The following is a 13,682-nucleotide window of genomic DNA, read 5'->3' as shown; positions in this document are numbered from 1 at the left end:
TTTTATTTTTTTTTTTTTTTTGCTTTTTTGCTCTGTCAAAAGTCAAGAACTAATTGATATTTTGGTACTCCCCGTTGCAAAAATTTATCAGGTGGTGTTTGGTGATGTTTGACCAAGTGGCAATAATTAAAAAAAAAGCGAGATACAAACTGAGCATGAGAACTGTGGGTAAAATAATTTTGTGGAATCAAGGAACAAAGATATCCTACAAAAGAATACAACTGCTCCAGGAAGCAACAAGCAGATATATTAATACCGAGGTTTAAACTATTTAACTATTCTACATAACCCCTTCTTTGCTTCTTCTTTTAGATATTTCTATAGCATCACGTAATAGTTCAAGTGAGATATCACCATCACCACCATTAATCAAACTAATCCGATTGATGCTGCCAGTTTTATTAGTAATGATTGACATTCGAGATAATATGGCCAGTTCTTCTTCTTGTCCTTGCAAATCGGTCAACAAAATTGATTCATCATTGTTGTCTGGGCTCTTAACAATACCATAGTTGCTACTAATTGAACCTTCTTTAATATTTAACTCAATTGAATAGTAGTGTTGCTTGTTGGCAGTATCAATGTTAAGCTCAGCTTTATTAGTAGAAATTAAACCTCTCGTGGTTGATTTCTTCAGTTTAACTGACACTTTAGTTTGAATGGAATCCATAATGTACAACCTTGGCAATTTCAACTTTTGTAATGCATCAACACATGACAAGTAGCACAAGTCGAATAATGAATTGGTACTGGTATGCTTGGAGTAGACCTTGATTGAAGATAATATCACAAATGAATACGACTTTTCATGTTCGGATTGTGGTATATAATCTGCCTCTTGTAAATCAGGGTAATAAATAGTTTCACCATCTTCTTCTTTAATACCCAATCCAATAGGTTTAACTTGTAAGCTTTCATTGGGAATCAATTTGGAATGATAAATAGTCTCATATAAATCTTGGCCAAGAATCATTTCTTCATCGGTTGGTGCCCCGCCCATTCTGCCTCGTAATATTTCAACTACAGGATAAACTGTTCCGTACTTGTCTTTATCCTGACCATAATTTTCAACAACTCCCAATGTCAATGTATTTATGATTGTGGTTGGCCCGCTCTTAACAATGGAAGAAGCAAATATATTGTTGTAATTTTCTTGCAATTGCTGATTATTAGATTTAATATCAATGGAATTGAATTCAGTGAAATTACGCAAATTCGGTCTTATTCCAAGCGACAAATGTCTTTCTAATGAAACATCGGGTGCTATTCTCGCCAAAACATCCGGTGGAAACGACACTTGTTTTAAGTCTGCTGATGACATTGTTAGTCCTTGCTCTTAAGTAGCCTGTCTTACCTGACTCGAAAAACTTCAAACATAATTTCTCAATGAGATGGATTCTTGTATCACGTGATTATATTCACAATGTTGTCGCTACCATATTTTGCACCTCAATATCGGATGATATAACGGGGCGTCCAGTAGGACCACTTACATATTCCTTGTGGATACGCACCGTATCTGGCCATAACAATAACTAACCACCATTGCTTATGTGTTATGGTCAGTATATTTAGGGTTCTTGTTTAGTATCTAACTCAATACCAAAAAAAAAAAAATAACTTGCATATTGCAAATCAGAGAATATGGTACTTATTGTACAGTCAACCTGAGGCTCTGGTAACACATATCAATTCATAACTATAAAAGTATAAATAATCTATATATGAGTAGCTACAAGATTAGGCATACCCCAACAAGAGAACCCCAAAGGTTTAGCTAAATAACACAACCCTTCGGTTTCTATACCATCATATCCTTCACTTCTGTCCCAAGTAGTGCCAATAATATTGCTGGTTGGGAAAATTGCACCTTGCTTGAACACCATAGATTTAGCAAATAAAACCGCCCCACCAACAGAATCCAATGGGAATTTATACGTTAAATCTCCTTTATGTTTTACAAGATCTTTTTTTAAGAAAGTTGAAAAATGATAAATCTGGTCATTAACATCGTGAGGAACGTAATCCCAATCATTCCATTTTCCGGCATCCATTAAATCTAATTGTTTTTGCGTTGGTTTGGTACGTTGTCCCCTCCAGGAGTTCTTATCATAATCTTTTATACCACCGGCAGTGTCGACACGGGGTACCACGATATCTTTATCTGATTCAACAAAATATTCCACCATATTCTCAGTCAAGGAAATCATATCAGCATCCATAAAGAAAATATATTGCTCGTTTTTCAATGCAGTGGTCCAAAGGAAATTTCTTGATTTTGCAATTAATCTTCTTCTCAAACGTTGAAGTTTAGGGTTGTGTCTGTTTCCACGAGATAATCCAATTTGATCTTCCAACTTGGGAGCAGACACCAATATGATTCTTGATAGTATAGGTTCTAAGCTATCCTGGACCAGATCAATGGCGTTCTTGATCACCAGGAACTCGTTTTCATCATTGCATTGAACTCCAAGAGAAAATTCATATTTGGAACTGTCTCTTACATTAACAATACTACGAACAACATCCAAGAATTTCAGGAAATCACGGTCCCCGCCATATGACTTGCCACTGCCAATGGACGAAAGTATTAAGACACTGTGCTTGTTGTTATCGCTAGATTCCTTCTCGTATACCACTGTGGAAACTTGGAATGCTTTGTCTTGATGTTCAATTTTTTTATATGTCAGTTGTGACTGGGAAAATGATAGTTGCTGGGTGATACTATGACCGATGGACTTGAGGTTGGATGAATTACCTTGGGAGTATGGGATTACCATGAGTGTTACCACCGCGATCAATATTACTACAACCAAGGCAGGGATCCGCTTGGAACGGGCGAACGACATTTTCTTATATGTGTTGTAATAAGTTGTACGCAAAAGTTCACCTTGGTATTTATAGAACCTTGGTTATGGAAACACCACAGAGAACCTAATTGCTGTAGAATCGAATTTTTATTCACATAACTAAATTTTTGATTTTGGAAGACAATGTAACATACACATACACACAAGAAAAAACATTTCATTGATTGCTATGATAAGCCTACATGTTGCCTATAATAATTGGTTTACTTGTATGACAAGTTTATGTGTTACAACAAGAGACATACTTATCTCAAACACAGAATTTGTGTATAAGTTTTATTAATGGAACGCCTGTGTTGCTTTAGTTTAAAAAGTACAAGTAAAATATTACTTAATCAAATACAAATGACGTTTTACATTTTACAATTTATTGTTTTTATATTTTCGAGCCACATCCACGAAATTTATATCCTACATTTGCAACAAAGACATTCCCAACGTAAAAATTAGAATGTGATGATATCATAAATATGCCAAGTCGTTAAAGTCGAATCCTTCTTTTTTTGTTTCTTTTTTTTTCTTTGGTTCCAATAAAATCAAGTAGCATTGATTCTTCAGATAGCACATGTGTTCTTTTTGGAAATTTTTGGAAATTTTCAAAGCCTGCTTTTTTTTATATTTTTAAGATTTATCTAATATACGACTCTTGTTCCCAAATTTAGGAAAGCTCAGAAATTTGCCTTACTTGAGTTAAACTTTTGTAATGCAATTCACAAAATCAAATCAGATAATTTTAGCAACACTGCCTGCGTCAAGAAAGTTTAAATGTTGGGAAAAGCAAGCGGGATTTGCCGAAGCTATCGGCTAAAATTGCATGCCTTGAAAATCTCGCCAGTCAATTATTTTAAAACAAAAAAATCGGAATCAGATGTATTTTTAATGTATAAACAGAAGTACATCTTCTGTGCAGAAACTTGCATTGGAACAATTAAGGTAATGCACATTAGTATAGAGTAGTCTTGTACAAAAAGCTAGTATTTGAGTTGTTTCTTTGGATTGAAGTTGAAGCAGTCATTAAAAATGGATAGAAGTAATTGTAAAGTTTTCTTAATAACAGTGTCATATGGTGTTAACCACAACTAACCAGTTTCCTTAATAAGTAATTCGAGAATTTATTTGCTGTGATGATTTTAAAGCATTAAGGCCTATTTCTCGAGTCCAGATCCACAATCTTAAGCAGACTTGACGAAAGTATAAGTGGTACCATTGGCGTAATCTTCAAATTAGATTTTTCATTTTGGTTTTGATGCTTTAAGATATACGAGAAATCACAGGTAAAGTTAATCTGGTGAGTTTTTATTTTTCATTATCCAAGCCGTCTTTACTTATTTCTTCACCTGAAAATATTCAGTTGCATTTGATGGAAATATTTCAAGTTAATGGATGCTGCAGTTAACTATCCTGGAGTCGTTCTCTTTCTCTATAAGAACAGCCTGATGAAATAACGATATTTGACCTTAGAAGTAATCAATGCTTTCTGCATTGGAATTTTGGCCCATTTTCAAGAACTCATTAGTCCAGGGTCTTTTGAAGTCACGCATATCCGTGATATTCTTATTTCAACCTAAAGAGATGGTCAGGCTTCATGTAGAGACATAACTTCCCTCTATCAATAAATATAGATGGAATGTTTCCTAATGATAAGTTGAGTAGCTCTCTCAATGTTTCAATCCATCTTTGAGTCCAATATCACAGAACTGCCAACTACTAATTTTGCCATCCACTTCCAACTTTTCAATTCAGTAAGAATGATGTGTCATCTTAGTCAATACCAACGTGGTATATACATGCATCCATGCACCTTTACCAATGAATACGAATATACCAACACCTGTTCACTAGCAAGTTAATTTGGAATTCTCGTTCAACCCATTCTAAATTCCTAGAAATGGAAATAAGTTGTGTATTGATATCCCTGGGCAGATTTAGGTTTTCTTGGCGAATAAAAATGGCATCCTAATGCAATTTGACTAATGCTAGAGGGGAAGTTTTTTTTTTTTCGTTACCCTGTTGGTATCCTTTGTTGGGCTCCTATTTCATGTTAGCTCGTTGATCAATTGTTAATACTACAACCGATTACGCAGTAGAGTAATTGTAATTTCTTGGATTTGGCTAGACACGGAGTGAAAGCGGAATTCAAATTAAGGCTTTTCTAAAAATTAATGTATTTCTTGTAATAGTTTGCAATTGTCTAATTTCTATCCACAGTTTCATTTATCTAGTCTTGGCATATCAAGTGTTAATGTTCGGTCTGTGGCCATAATGTGTTCTTTTTCTTTTTTTGCAAATGTATAACATCAATGAGGGATACTCCAGATAAATATGAACTAAAAAATCAAAATACCGTATAAAGGAGGCTTAGTGAATTTATGGATTTGTAAACTCTTTGTTGCAGAAGCTTCAGATTATTACTTCTCAAAGAGAAATAAAAAAATACATTATAGCAAATTGTACAAACACTGTTCTATAGTCCTTCAATAGAAAATTATGGTGAGTATTTCATTTGCCATTCTTTCGGTATCGTTCGGGTTAGCCTCTAGGTCCACACTTTGTATTTTGTTGCTGATCACTTTGCAGCCACATTATTTTTTTCACTTTTCTTGGCTGTTTGCATCCACAACTTTCAACTCAATGTTTTAAATTAGCCTCATCCACGGTCGCAACTACAGTTGCAAATCATGCCAAGGCCATTATATACTTGGTTTGGGGTCAATTGAAGACCTATAAATACTTGATCGTTTATCCTTATGTCTATATCATTTAATAACAGCAATAACCATGACTTTATCCATCAACTCTTTGGAAAAAAATCCTTCCAGTTCTTTAAAGAAGAATGAAGGATCAATTAAAATTACTTCAGTTGATTCTCACTCATCTTCTGAATCTAATCAGCTAGTTAAAAACCCATTCTTGGATCCAAAGGTGGAAGCTTATTACCGTCAAGTATACTCCGAATGCAACTATGAAAGTTATTCTGCTTTTGATCCTTATTTCACATGGGAACAAGAGGAAGAGAAGAAACTTGTTAGTAAACTCAATTATAGGGTTGCATTTGCTGCTTGTCTTATGTTTGTTAGTTTGCAAATTGATAGAGGAAATTTACAACAGGCAGTCACGGACAATTTATTAGATGATTTAAGTATGAATACCAATGATTACAATTTTGGTAACACCATTTTTAAAATTGCTTTTCTATTGGCTGAGGTGCCTTCCCAATTAATTTCAAAATCATTAGGGCCTGATATATTTATTCCAATTCAAATTTGTTCCTGGAGTATAGTTGCTATGGCACAAGCTGCTCTTTCGGGTAAAACTTCTTTTTTTATTACAAGAGCCTTAATTGGTGCTTTGGAAGGAGGATTCATTGCTGATTTAGTATTATGGCTAAGTTACTTCTTCACCAGTAAGGAATTGCCAGTGAGATTATCTTGGTTCTGGACTACTTTGTCATTGGTTGGTATTTTCACATCACTTTTAGCATTTGGGTTATTAAGAATGAGAGGTATTCTAGGTTGGGCTGGTTGGAGATGGTTATTTCTCATAGAAGGATTAGTCACTTTGCTCATTGGTATTGGTTCTTTCTATATGATGGTTCCTTCGGCTGTACAAACTAAAAATTGGATGCATCCAAAAGGTTGGTTTACTGATCGTGAGGTAAAGATTGTTGTCAATAGAATTCTTAGAGATGATCCATCCAAGGGAACAATGCATAATCGTCAAGGCTTGTCTTTGAAAATGTTGTTTAAATCATTTTACGATTTCGATATTTGGCCAATATTTGCTATAGGTTTAATAGCATATATTGGTCAACTGACATTCGGATACTATTTTGGGTTAATTAATAGAAAACTAGGGTTTAATGTATTTGATACCAATTTGTTAGCAATTCCTTATCAAGTTCTTCATATCATCCTACTATTGGTCATAACGTGGTTTTCTGAAAGAGTAAGCGAAAGATCTTTGGTTTGTATGATTGCACCTTTTTTTGCAACCCCTTTAATTGCTGTGATTAGATGGTGGCCAGGTTCTGGAAAAGAAGTTTGGCCAACATGGGTTTTAAATACCTTATACTTGGGTCAACCTTATATACATGCAATTTGTGTTGCTTGGGTTTCCAGAAACTCCAATTCCGTACGCACTAGGTCCATTTCATCAGCTCTTTACAATATGTTTGTGCAATTGGGAGGAATACTTGGGTCAAATATATATAGAGAAGATGATTTACCATTGTATCATAGAGGAAATATGCAATTGTTTTGGATTACGCTTGCATTGATTCCTTTGTTGGGATTAACTAAATACTATTACTATTGGAGAAATATGTCAAAAGCTAAAGTATGGAACTCCATGAGTGAAGACGAAAAGGAACATTATCGTAACTATACTAAAGATGAAGGTGCTAGAAGATTAGATTTCGTATTTGCCCATTAGAGAACGTGTCTCGTTTATTTTTGATTTACTGCAGTGGAAATTGTACTAAGCGGGATATTTTTTTTGCTTTTTGCCATACAACCTAAAATGTAATTTACCCAAATAGGATAGTTTATATTTAAATAGAACCGTTAAGGCACGATTGTTTATTTCACAAATAACATTCCCGGCCACTGCACGGCGGCTGTGTCGTAGGAGTGGCTTAAGGGGGGGTAGTGGTTTTGATACCTTTGGATTACAAAGCGGAAACTATGCAGATCGACGGGTTTAACGATACACAAAAGAAACTTTGACTTGAACGCAAAAACCATTTGGTATCTTTTTATGCTTCCAAGCAAGTATATCATGTGTATTACGAGTTCTGACTTATTCATATAATTAACAAAGTTAGTTTGCCTCTCGCGTTCTCTCTCGTTCTTGTTTTCATACAATAAGAATACGATAGTATAGTACTACAATCTAGTAACGCGTGTGATGATTGTTTTTTTTTTGGTTCACTAGAAAAAAAACACCGATGAAAAATAAAGTAGAACAACAGCGGCAAAAACTACAATAAGATACCCCAGAGAACATCTAAATTTAGTCCATCACTTTGTTTTCATCTATAACAGGTTTGACAATAATGCATATTTGTTCTATTAATAATTTGGAGCAACATTCCACTTGCAAAGACCGAATAACACTACTTTTGATCTAACCTCCGCGGTTGCTTTGGTTAACCATCTAACATGACAAAGAGTTTAACTACTTTCGGAGATTTTGCAACTCGGCAAACCGGTTTTAAGAAGATGTACGTTAACCAAATCTGTTTATGTTTTGATTGCTTGATCAGTATATTTTTTGGCATGCAGGAATGGACCCTGCTTATGGAAAGGTGGTAACCAATTTGGATTACTTTTTACCAATATTCCAGTTCTGGTGGTGTTATTGGAAGAATAATAAAACAACTAATTTGACGAATACACATGCAGCCTTCTTTGACTAGATTGAGTTATAAATACTTTGAGTATCCCCAAACTGTTTCCCCTTTGCTTAGGCTTGCTAACCAATAGGTTTTGCAGCAATACAACTACCATTCGTTTAAATGCATTGCTTAATTTTGGTGTACTTGCTATTGCTACTGGTGGTAGAGGGTATATTCCTCCACCACGATGTATGTGATTGTAATATACTTGCTCCTAAATGTCCTGTTATTTTTGGAAAACATGCATTCTTTCAAGGTTATCCGTTATTAAAACAGTTTAAATACAGGGAAATCAAATGGCTTGAAGGCGATTATTATGAAGTTACTGTTGACTTCAGAATTCAGCATAAATACAGTGTTACAGATTTGGTTGACATTAGTTTGACCAACCTTAAAGCTCCAAATGAGAAGGATGGACGTCTCACTCTTTATAACAAACTTGAAGGTATCAATAAAATTCCAGGTAGAGAATATGATTTTTCTGCCAAATGGATTATGGAAGCAAGAACTTATTTGCACAAGTACGCTTGCTCTACTCCATTCAATCTTGAGTACAAATGGTTGAAACATCATGCCAAATACGTCCATGGATGTGGTCTACTCGGTGAAGATGTTCCTATAATGTGTTGGCCAGCTAAGTGCGGTCCAGGAGAAGTTATATTTCCTCCTGATACAACTGTAACTGAAACTGCTACTTTGGAACCAACATTAATAAATGAAGAGACTGAATGTGAAACCACAACTGAAGATTGTGAAACAACTACTGAAGATTGTGAAACTACTGAAGATTATGAAACAACTACTGAAGATTGTGATTGTGAAGAAACTACTGATGCTGGTCCAGGTGCCGAAACTACAACAGATGGTGGCCCAGGTGCCGAAACTACAACAGATGGTGGTCCAGGTGGAAACACTACCGAAGGTCCCGGTGGTGAAACTACTGAAGGTCCAGGTGGTCCAGGAGGTAACACAACTGAAGGTCCAGGTGGTGAAACCACTGAAGGTCCTGGTGGTAACACAACTGATGGTCCCGAGGGTCCTAATGAAACTACTGATGATTGTGAAGAAACTACTGAAGGTCCCGGCGGTGAAACTACTGAAGGTCCAGGTGGTCCAGGGGGTAATACAACAGAAGGTCCAGGTGGCGAAACTACCGAAGGTCCTGGTGGTCCTGGAGGTAATACAACTGAAGGTCCAGGTGGTGAAACCACTGAAGGTCCTGGTGGTAACACAACTGATGGTCCCGAGGGTCCTAATGAAACTACTGATGATTGTGAAGAAACTACTGAAGGTCCCGGCGGTGAAACTACTGAAGGTCCAGGGGGTCCAGGGGGTAATTCAACTGAAGGTCCTGGTGGCGAAACTACCGAAGGTCCTGGTGGTCCTGGTGGTAATACAACTGAAGGTCCCGGCGGTGAAACTACTGAAGGCCCTGGTGGCGAAACTACTGATGATTGTGAAGAAACTACCGACGGTGGTCCTGGCGGTGAACCTACTACTATAACTCCAAATGTTTCTACTGTTGATGGTCCTAATACAACAGATGGTCCTGGTGGTCCTGGTGCAACTGTTGGCCCCAAGACAACAGATGGTCCTGGTGGTCCTGGAGGTAATACAACTGAAGGTCCCGGCGGTGAAACTACTGAAGGCCCTGGTGGCGAAACTACTGATGATTGTGAAGAAACTACCGACGGTGGTCCTGGCGGTGAACCTACTACTATAACTCCAAATGTTTCTACTGTTGATGGTCCTAATACAACAGATGGTCCTGGTGGTCCTGGTGCAACTGTTGGCCCCAAGACAACAGATGGTCCTGGTGGTCCTGGTGCAACTGTTGGCCCCAAGACAACAGATGGTCCTGGAGGTTCCGGTGGAAACACAACAGATGGTCCTGGTGGTCCAGGTGGAAACACTACTGAAGGTCCCGGTGGTCCAGGTGGAAACACAACAGATGGTCCTGGTGGTCCAGGTGGTAACACTACTGATGGTCCTGGAGGTTCCGGTGGAAACACTACCGATGGTCCTGGTGGCCCTAATCAAACTACTGATGATTGTGAAGAAACTATTGATATTGGTCCTGGTGCAACTGTTGGCCCTAATACTACCGATGGTTCTGGTGAAAACCCTACAGATGATTGCGAAACGGAGATGCATTCAACTTTTACAACTGCTTCTTTACCTCCACTAAATCCAACAAAGGGAGGTCAACTACACACTACTGTGTATACCAGTAAATGGGTTACTACTTTCACCTCGGATGACTATACTTATACATCAACTGTTGAAGTTTATTCCACATCGACGTACTACATGCCTAGTGTTGCTCCTACTAGAAGACCACCTCTTTCCCACCAAACTGAATCTCCTCCAGAGATACCTTATGAAGGATTGGCAGCTGTTGTTTCTGTTCCAAATGCAGTGCTTGCTTTGTTTATTGGTGTAATATTTGTCTAAATATTTAATTTTTGGCTAGTATAATGAGAAGTAATACCCTATCTAGTTTATTTAGTTTATATTGAAATATATGATTGCTTTTTATCTAGGGTTTAGTAGTTTATAATGAGTATTCTCCAAGCGAGAATTTTATCATATACTTTTGAATTTGGGGTGCATTATCTGAATTGATACCTCTTCAATTTATACGGCAACAAGAGCTACAGAAAACTACAAGATAAAGTTTTAGAACATGTTTATTGAAATTATTACAGCTTCTGCTAATTTGAAGTTCTTGCAATTATTCATAAGTGCTTGGATCTTTTGGGTCAAATTTAAAATCTTTGATGATTTGCTTTGCTACTAAATAATCGGATACTCTTTGAGTCTTCCACTGTTTAAGATCTTCACGATGCTTCTTCAATATTTCGGGGTCGGCTTCGTACAATGACTTTTCTTCTTTGGTTAAGTTTCTCCAAGAATAGGCCAAATGTTTCATTCTCTCGTGAGCAGGACCAGGAAGGGTACCATAATTCTTTTTAACATATTTGGTATAACCAATGATAGGGTAGTCTGGCTTTGGTTTGAAATGACTAAATGCTTCTTTGACAAGTTTATCACAGCCCTTTTGGTAAACTTCAATTTCAGCTTCCGAAAGTTGCTTAATAGCGTCATGTTTATCCTTCAAGGTACTACCAGGAATGTATTTCAACAAAAAGTTAATCAAGGAGAAACGACTGGAGTTTCCACTGCAAGCCTTCTTTTCCAATTTTTTGTACTTTGCGAGTTCTTTCTTCTCTTTTTCTTGTTCCTTTTTCTTCTTGACCAACTCCCTTTGTTTCTTCTGCTTTTCCAATTCCTTCGCCTTCAATTCTTTCTCCTTCTGTTTCTTTTTCGCTTCTTTCTCTCTGAGTTTCTTCTTCAAAACCTTTTCCGCTTTTATCTCTGCTCTTAGCTTGGGGGCAGTAACGGGTTGGAAGCTAACGGTAGTGGAAGCAAAAGAACGAGTCAAGGGTTGCCTGGGTAACAAGGAAGTAGAACGGGCAAAATAAGCCAATGGGATCCCATTGCGAACAATTGGTGCGATGATTGCACTCGAACGAGCCAATAAAGTAGGTGTAACCATTGCAATTGGTGAAGGTATTAGGATGATGAAGTGTAAACAAACTTTCTACATGTAAAATTATTTTTTCGAAGTGCACTTAGTGTGGCAAAACTCGCGGGGGAGACAAAGAAAAACAAAATAGGTTTTTGGCTTTCGGAATTGTTTCATGAGCGTTGGTTACTAATTGAAACACATTTTGATTCGGTTTATGTATCATCTGATGCATTGGTGAAAGGTTATGATTCTTATATGAGAAGGGAAAGTGTTGGTCTTTATCTTGTAACTTTAGGAGGGGCGCTTTCTTTGTGTTAAAATTTATGCACATGACATTCATGATTATGTCTACGTATGCAACTCTACGTTATGTTTTGAAACAAAGCTATGAATTCCGTATCAATCAAATGTAACTTCATTAGTTATACTTGAACCTTCCATTGGAAGCTTCTTGGAAACAAAAAGTTTCATACTAAGATCTGTACCAATAACACCCAATTGTGAAGCTCTTTCTTCTTAATCTTTCTTCTACTGGATACCTGGTATGTTTTCTAGTATGTAGAACATGATAAAGCATTCGAGGAAAACAGGAAAACAGAAAAATTATATATATAACTTAAACTTGGAAATGCTTGAGTGAACTCTCTTCGTTCTCTTACTTTCCTTTTTTTGTCAAATCGGCTACAAATAATCCTGCTAGGTATGTCCAGTATGCAATATTAGATGGGTATGTATGAAATTACAGTGTCTTGGATATTTCACCGATACCGGGCTTAGGTGTCTATTTTTTCTTATCCTAATTAGGAAGTTATAAACGAGGTTGTGCTTTTTTTTTAGATAGGTCAATATTTGCAGACTACCAGATAAACCTTGTAAGCTAACCAAGCTTACATGTCTATTTGTAGGATTGGGCAAACTGAGTTTTTCCTCGATATATTATAACAGAACAGGGCATGCAGAAATAATGATAAGTACTGGTAATAACAATTCTAGAAGAATTTTTAGATTTTGTATAAAAATTTATGACAATTTCTTTCAAAATTGTAAACATCGGTATTAGCTGCAACGGAAAACCGGGAGAAATTAAAATATCTTGTGATGAGGCAAACTTGACTATTCCGGCGCCATCCTTTTCTTAATTATGACATGCACAAGAGCATACCATCAGGTGACATTTCTTTCATTTTGTACAGCCGATCGCACTACAATACAATCACGCGATGTACAACGATACAGATCGGTACGAGAACGTTTGTTCGTATGACAACAATTGACCGTGTTTCGTTACAATATTCTAATTATTTTTAGGGGTTTAGGCAATTTGATAAGACATCAATTAGCCAATATAATAATAGTTTTTTTTACGGAGATAAGGAAAGAAGGAGAAGCAAAAAAAAAAGGAATACTGATAAGGTAAAAACCGAGGAATTCCGCTTGACAAATTACATGGACCTAATTGGCTTAAGATAAACTTTTTGTTAGTATTGCACGTGACTGGGTCATGTACTACTACACAAAAACCCAGTGAAAAATTATCCAGCCCCACATGGATGAAATCCGTTTGTTTTCACCTGCTTGGCGCACACCATGTGCTACAACATACATGACGTATACCCTTAGAAATCTCCCCTCTCTGATTTGCCTACTGTGATTTGCTGGTTTTCATTTTGTGTCTATCAAATTGTTCTTTATTATTTTTTTTTCCCTCTCTTTATCTCCAGATCACATTTTTCTTTAGATTTAATTTCAGCCAATTTTTCTTTTTTTGATACTCCACCCTGGCTGTTTTACAACCACTTTTGTTTAAACGAATTGACTTTCAAAAATTTTCCAAAAACTTTTCCTCCTTCCTTTTTATTCCATTAGTTGTTCTTTCGTCTAGTTT

The 13,682-nt window shown here is 36.6% G+C and overlaps 4 protein-coding genes across 4 annotated transcripts; 1 reads left to right on the top strand and 3 right to left on the bottom strand. All coding sequences in view use genetic code 12, as the record gives it.

The window, feature by feature from the left end:
* Positions 1-34: 34 nt before the first annotated feature.
* Positions 35-1,335, bottom strand: SPAPADRAFT_62705 (exosome non-catalytic core subunit; the record flags this gene model as incomplete). The annotated part of the gene is made up of 1 exon (XM_007376809.1): positions 35-1,335. One exon carries the CDS (start codon positions 1,319-1,321, stop codon positions 281-283), a length of 1,041 nt encoding a protein of 346 aa, XP_007376871.1.
* Positions 1,336-1,672: 337 nt separating this feature from the next.
* On the bottom strand, positions 1,673-2,941 carry SPAPADRAFT_62704 (uncharacterized protein; the record flags this gene model as incomplete). Its single annotated transcript, XM_007376808.1, has 1 exon — positions 1,673-2,941. The coding sequence occupies one exon, from the start codon at positions 2,847-2,849 to the stop codon at positions 1,719-1,721; it is 1,131 nt and encodes a 376-aa protein (XP_007376870.1).
* Positions 2,942-5,648: 2,707 nt separating this feature from the next.
* On the top strand, positions 5,649-7,757 carry SPAPADRAFT_156148 (uncharacterized protein; the record flags this gene model as incomplete). Its single annotated transcript, XM_007376807.1, has 1 exon — positions 5,649-7,757. One exon carries the CDS (start codon positions 5,649-5,651, stop codon positions 7,299-7,301), a length of 1,653 nt encoding a protein of 550 aa, XP_007376869.1.
* Positions 7,758-10,946: 3,189 nt separating this feature from the next.
* On the bottom strand, positions 10,947-11,834 carry SPAPADRAFT_62703 (uncharacterized protein; the record flags this gene model as incomplete). Its single annotated transcript, XM_007376806.1, has 1 exon — positions 10,947-11,834. The coding sequence occupies one exon, from the start codon at positions 11,822-11,824 to the stop codon at positions 11,000-11,002; it is 825 nt and encodes a 274-aa protein (XP_007376868.1).
* Positions 11,835-13,682: the final 1,848 nt, after the last annotated feature.

Source organism: Spathaspora passalidarum (assembly GCF_000223485.1).
Source record: "Spathaspora passalidarum NRRL Y-27907 unplaced genomic scaffold SPAPAscaffold_6, whole genome shotgun sequence".
Classification (NCBI taxonomy): Eukaryota; Fungi; Ascomycota; class Pichiomycetes; order Serinales; family Debaryomycetaceae; genus Spathaspora; species Spathaspora passalidarum.
The sequence above is the reverse complement of the archived record's forward strand: the minus strand, read 5'-3'. Positions and strand labels throughout refer to the sequence as shown.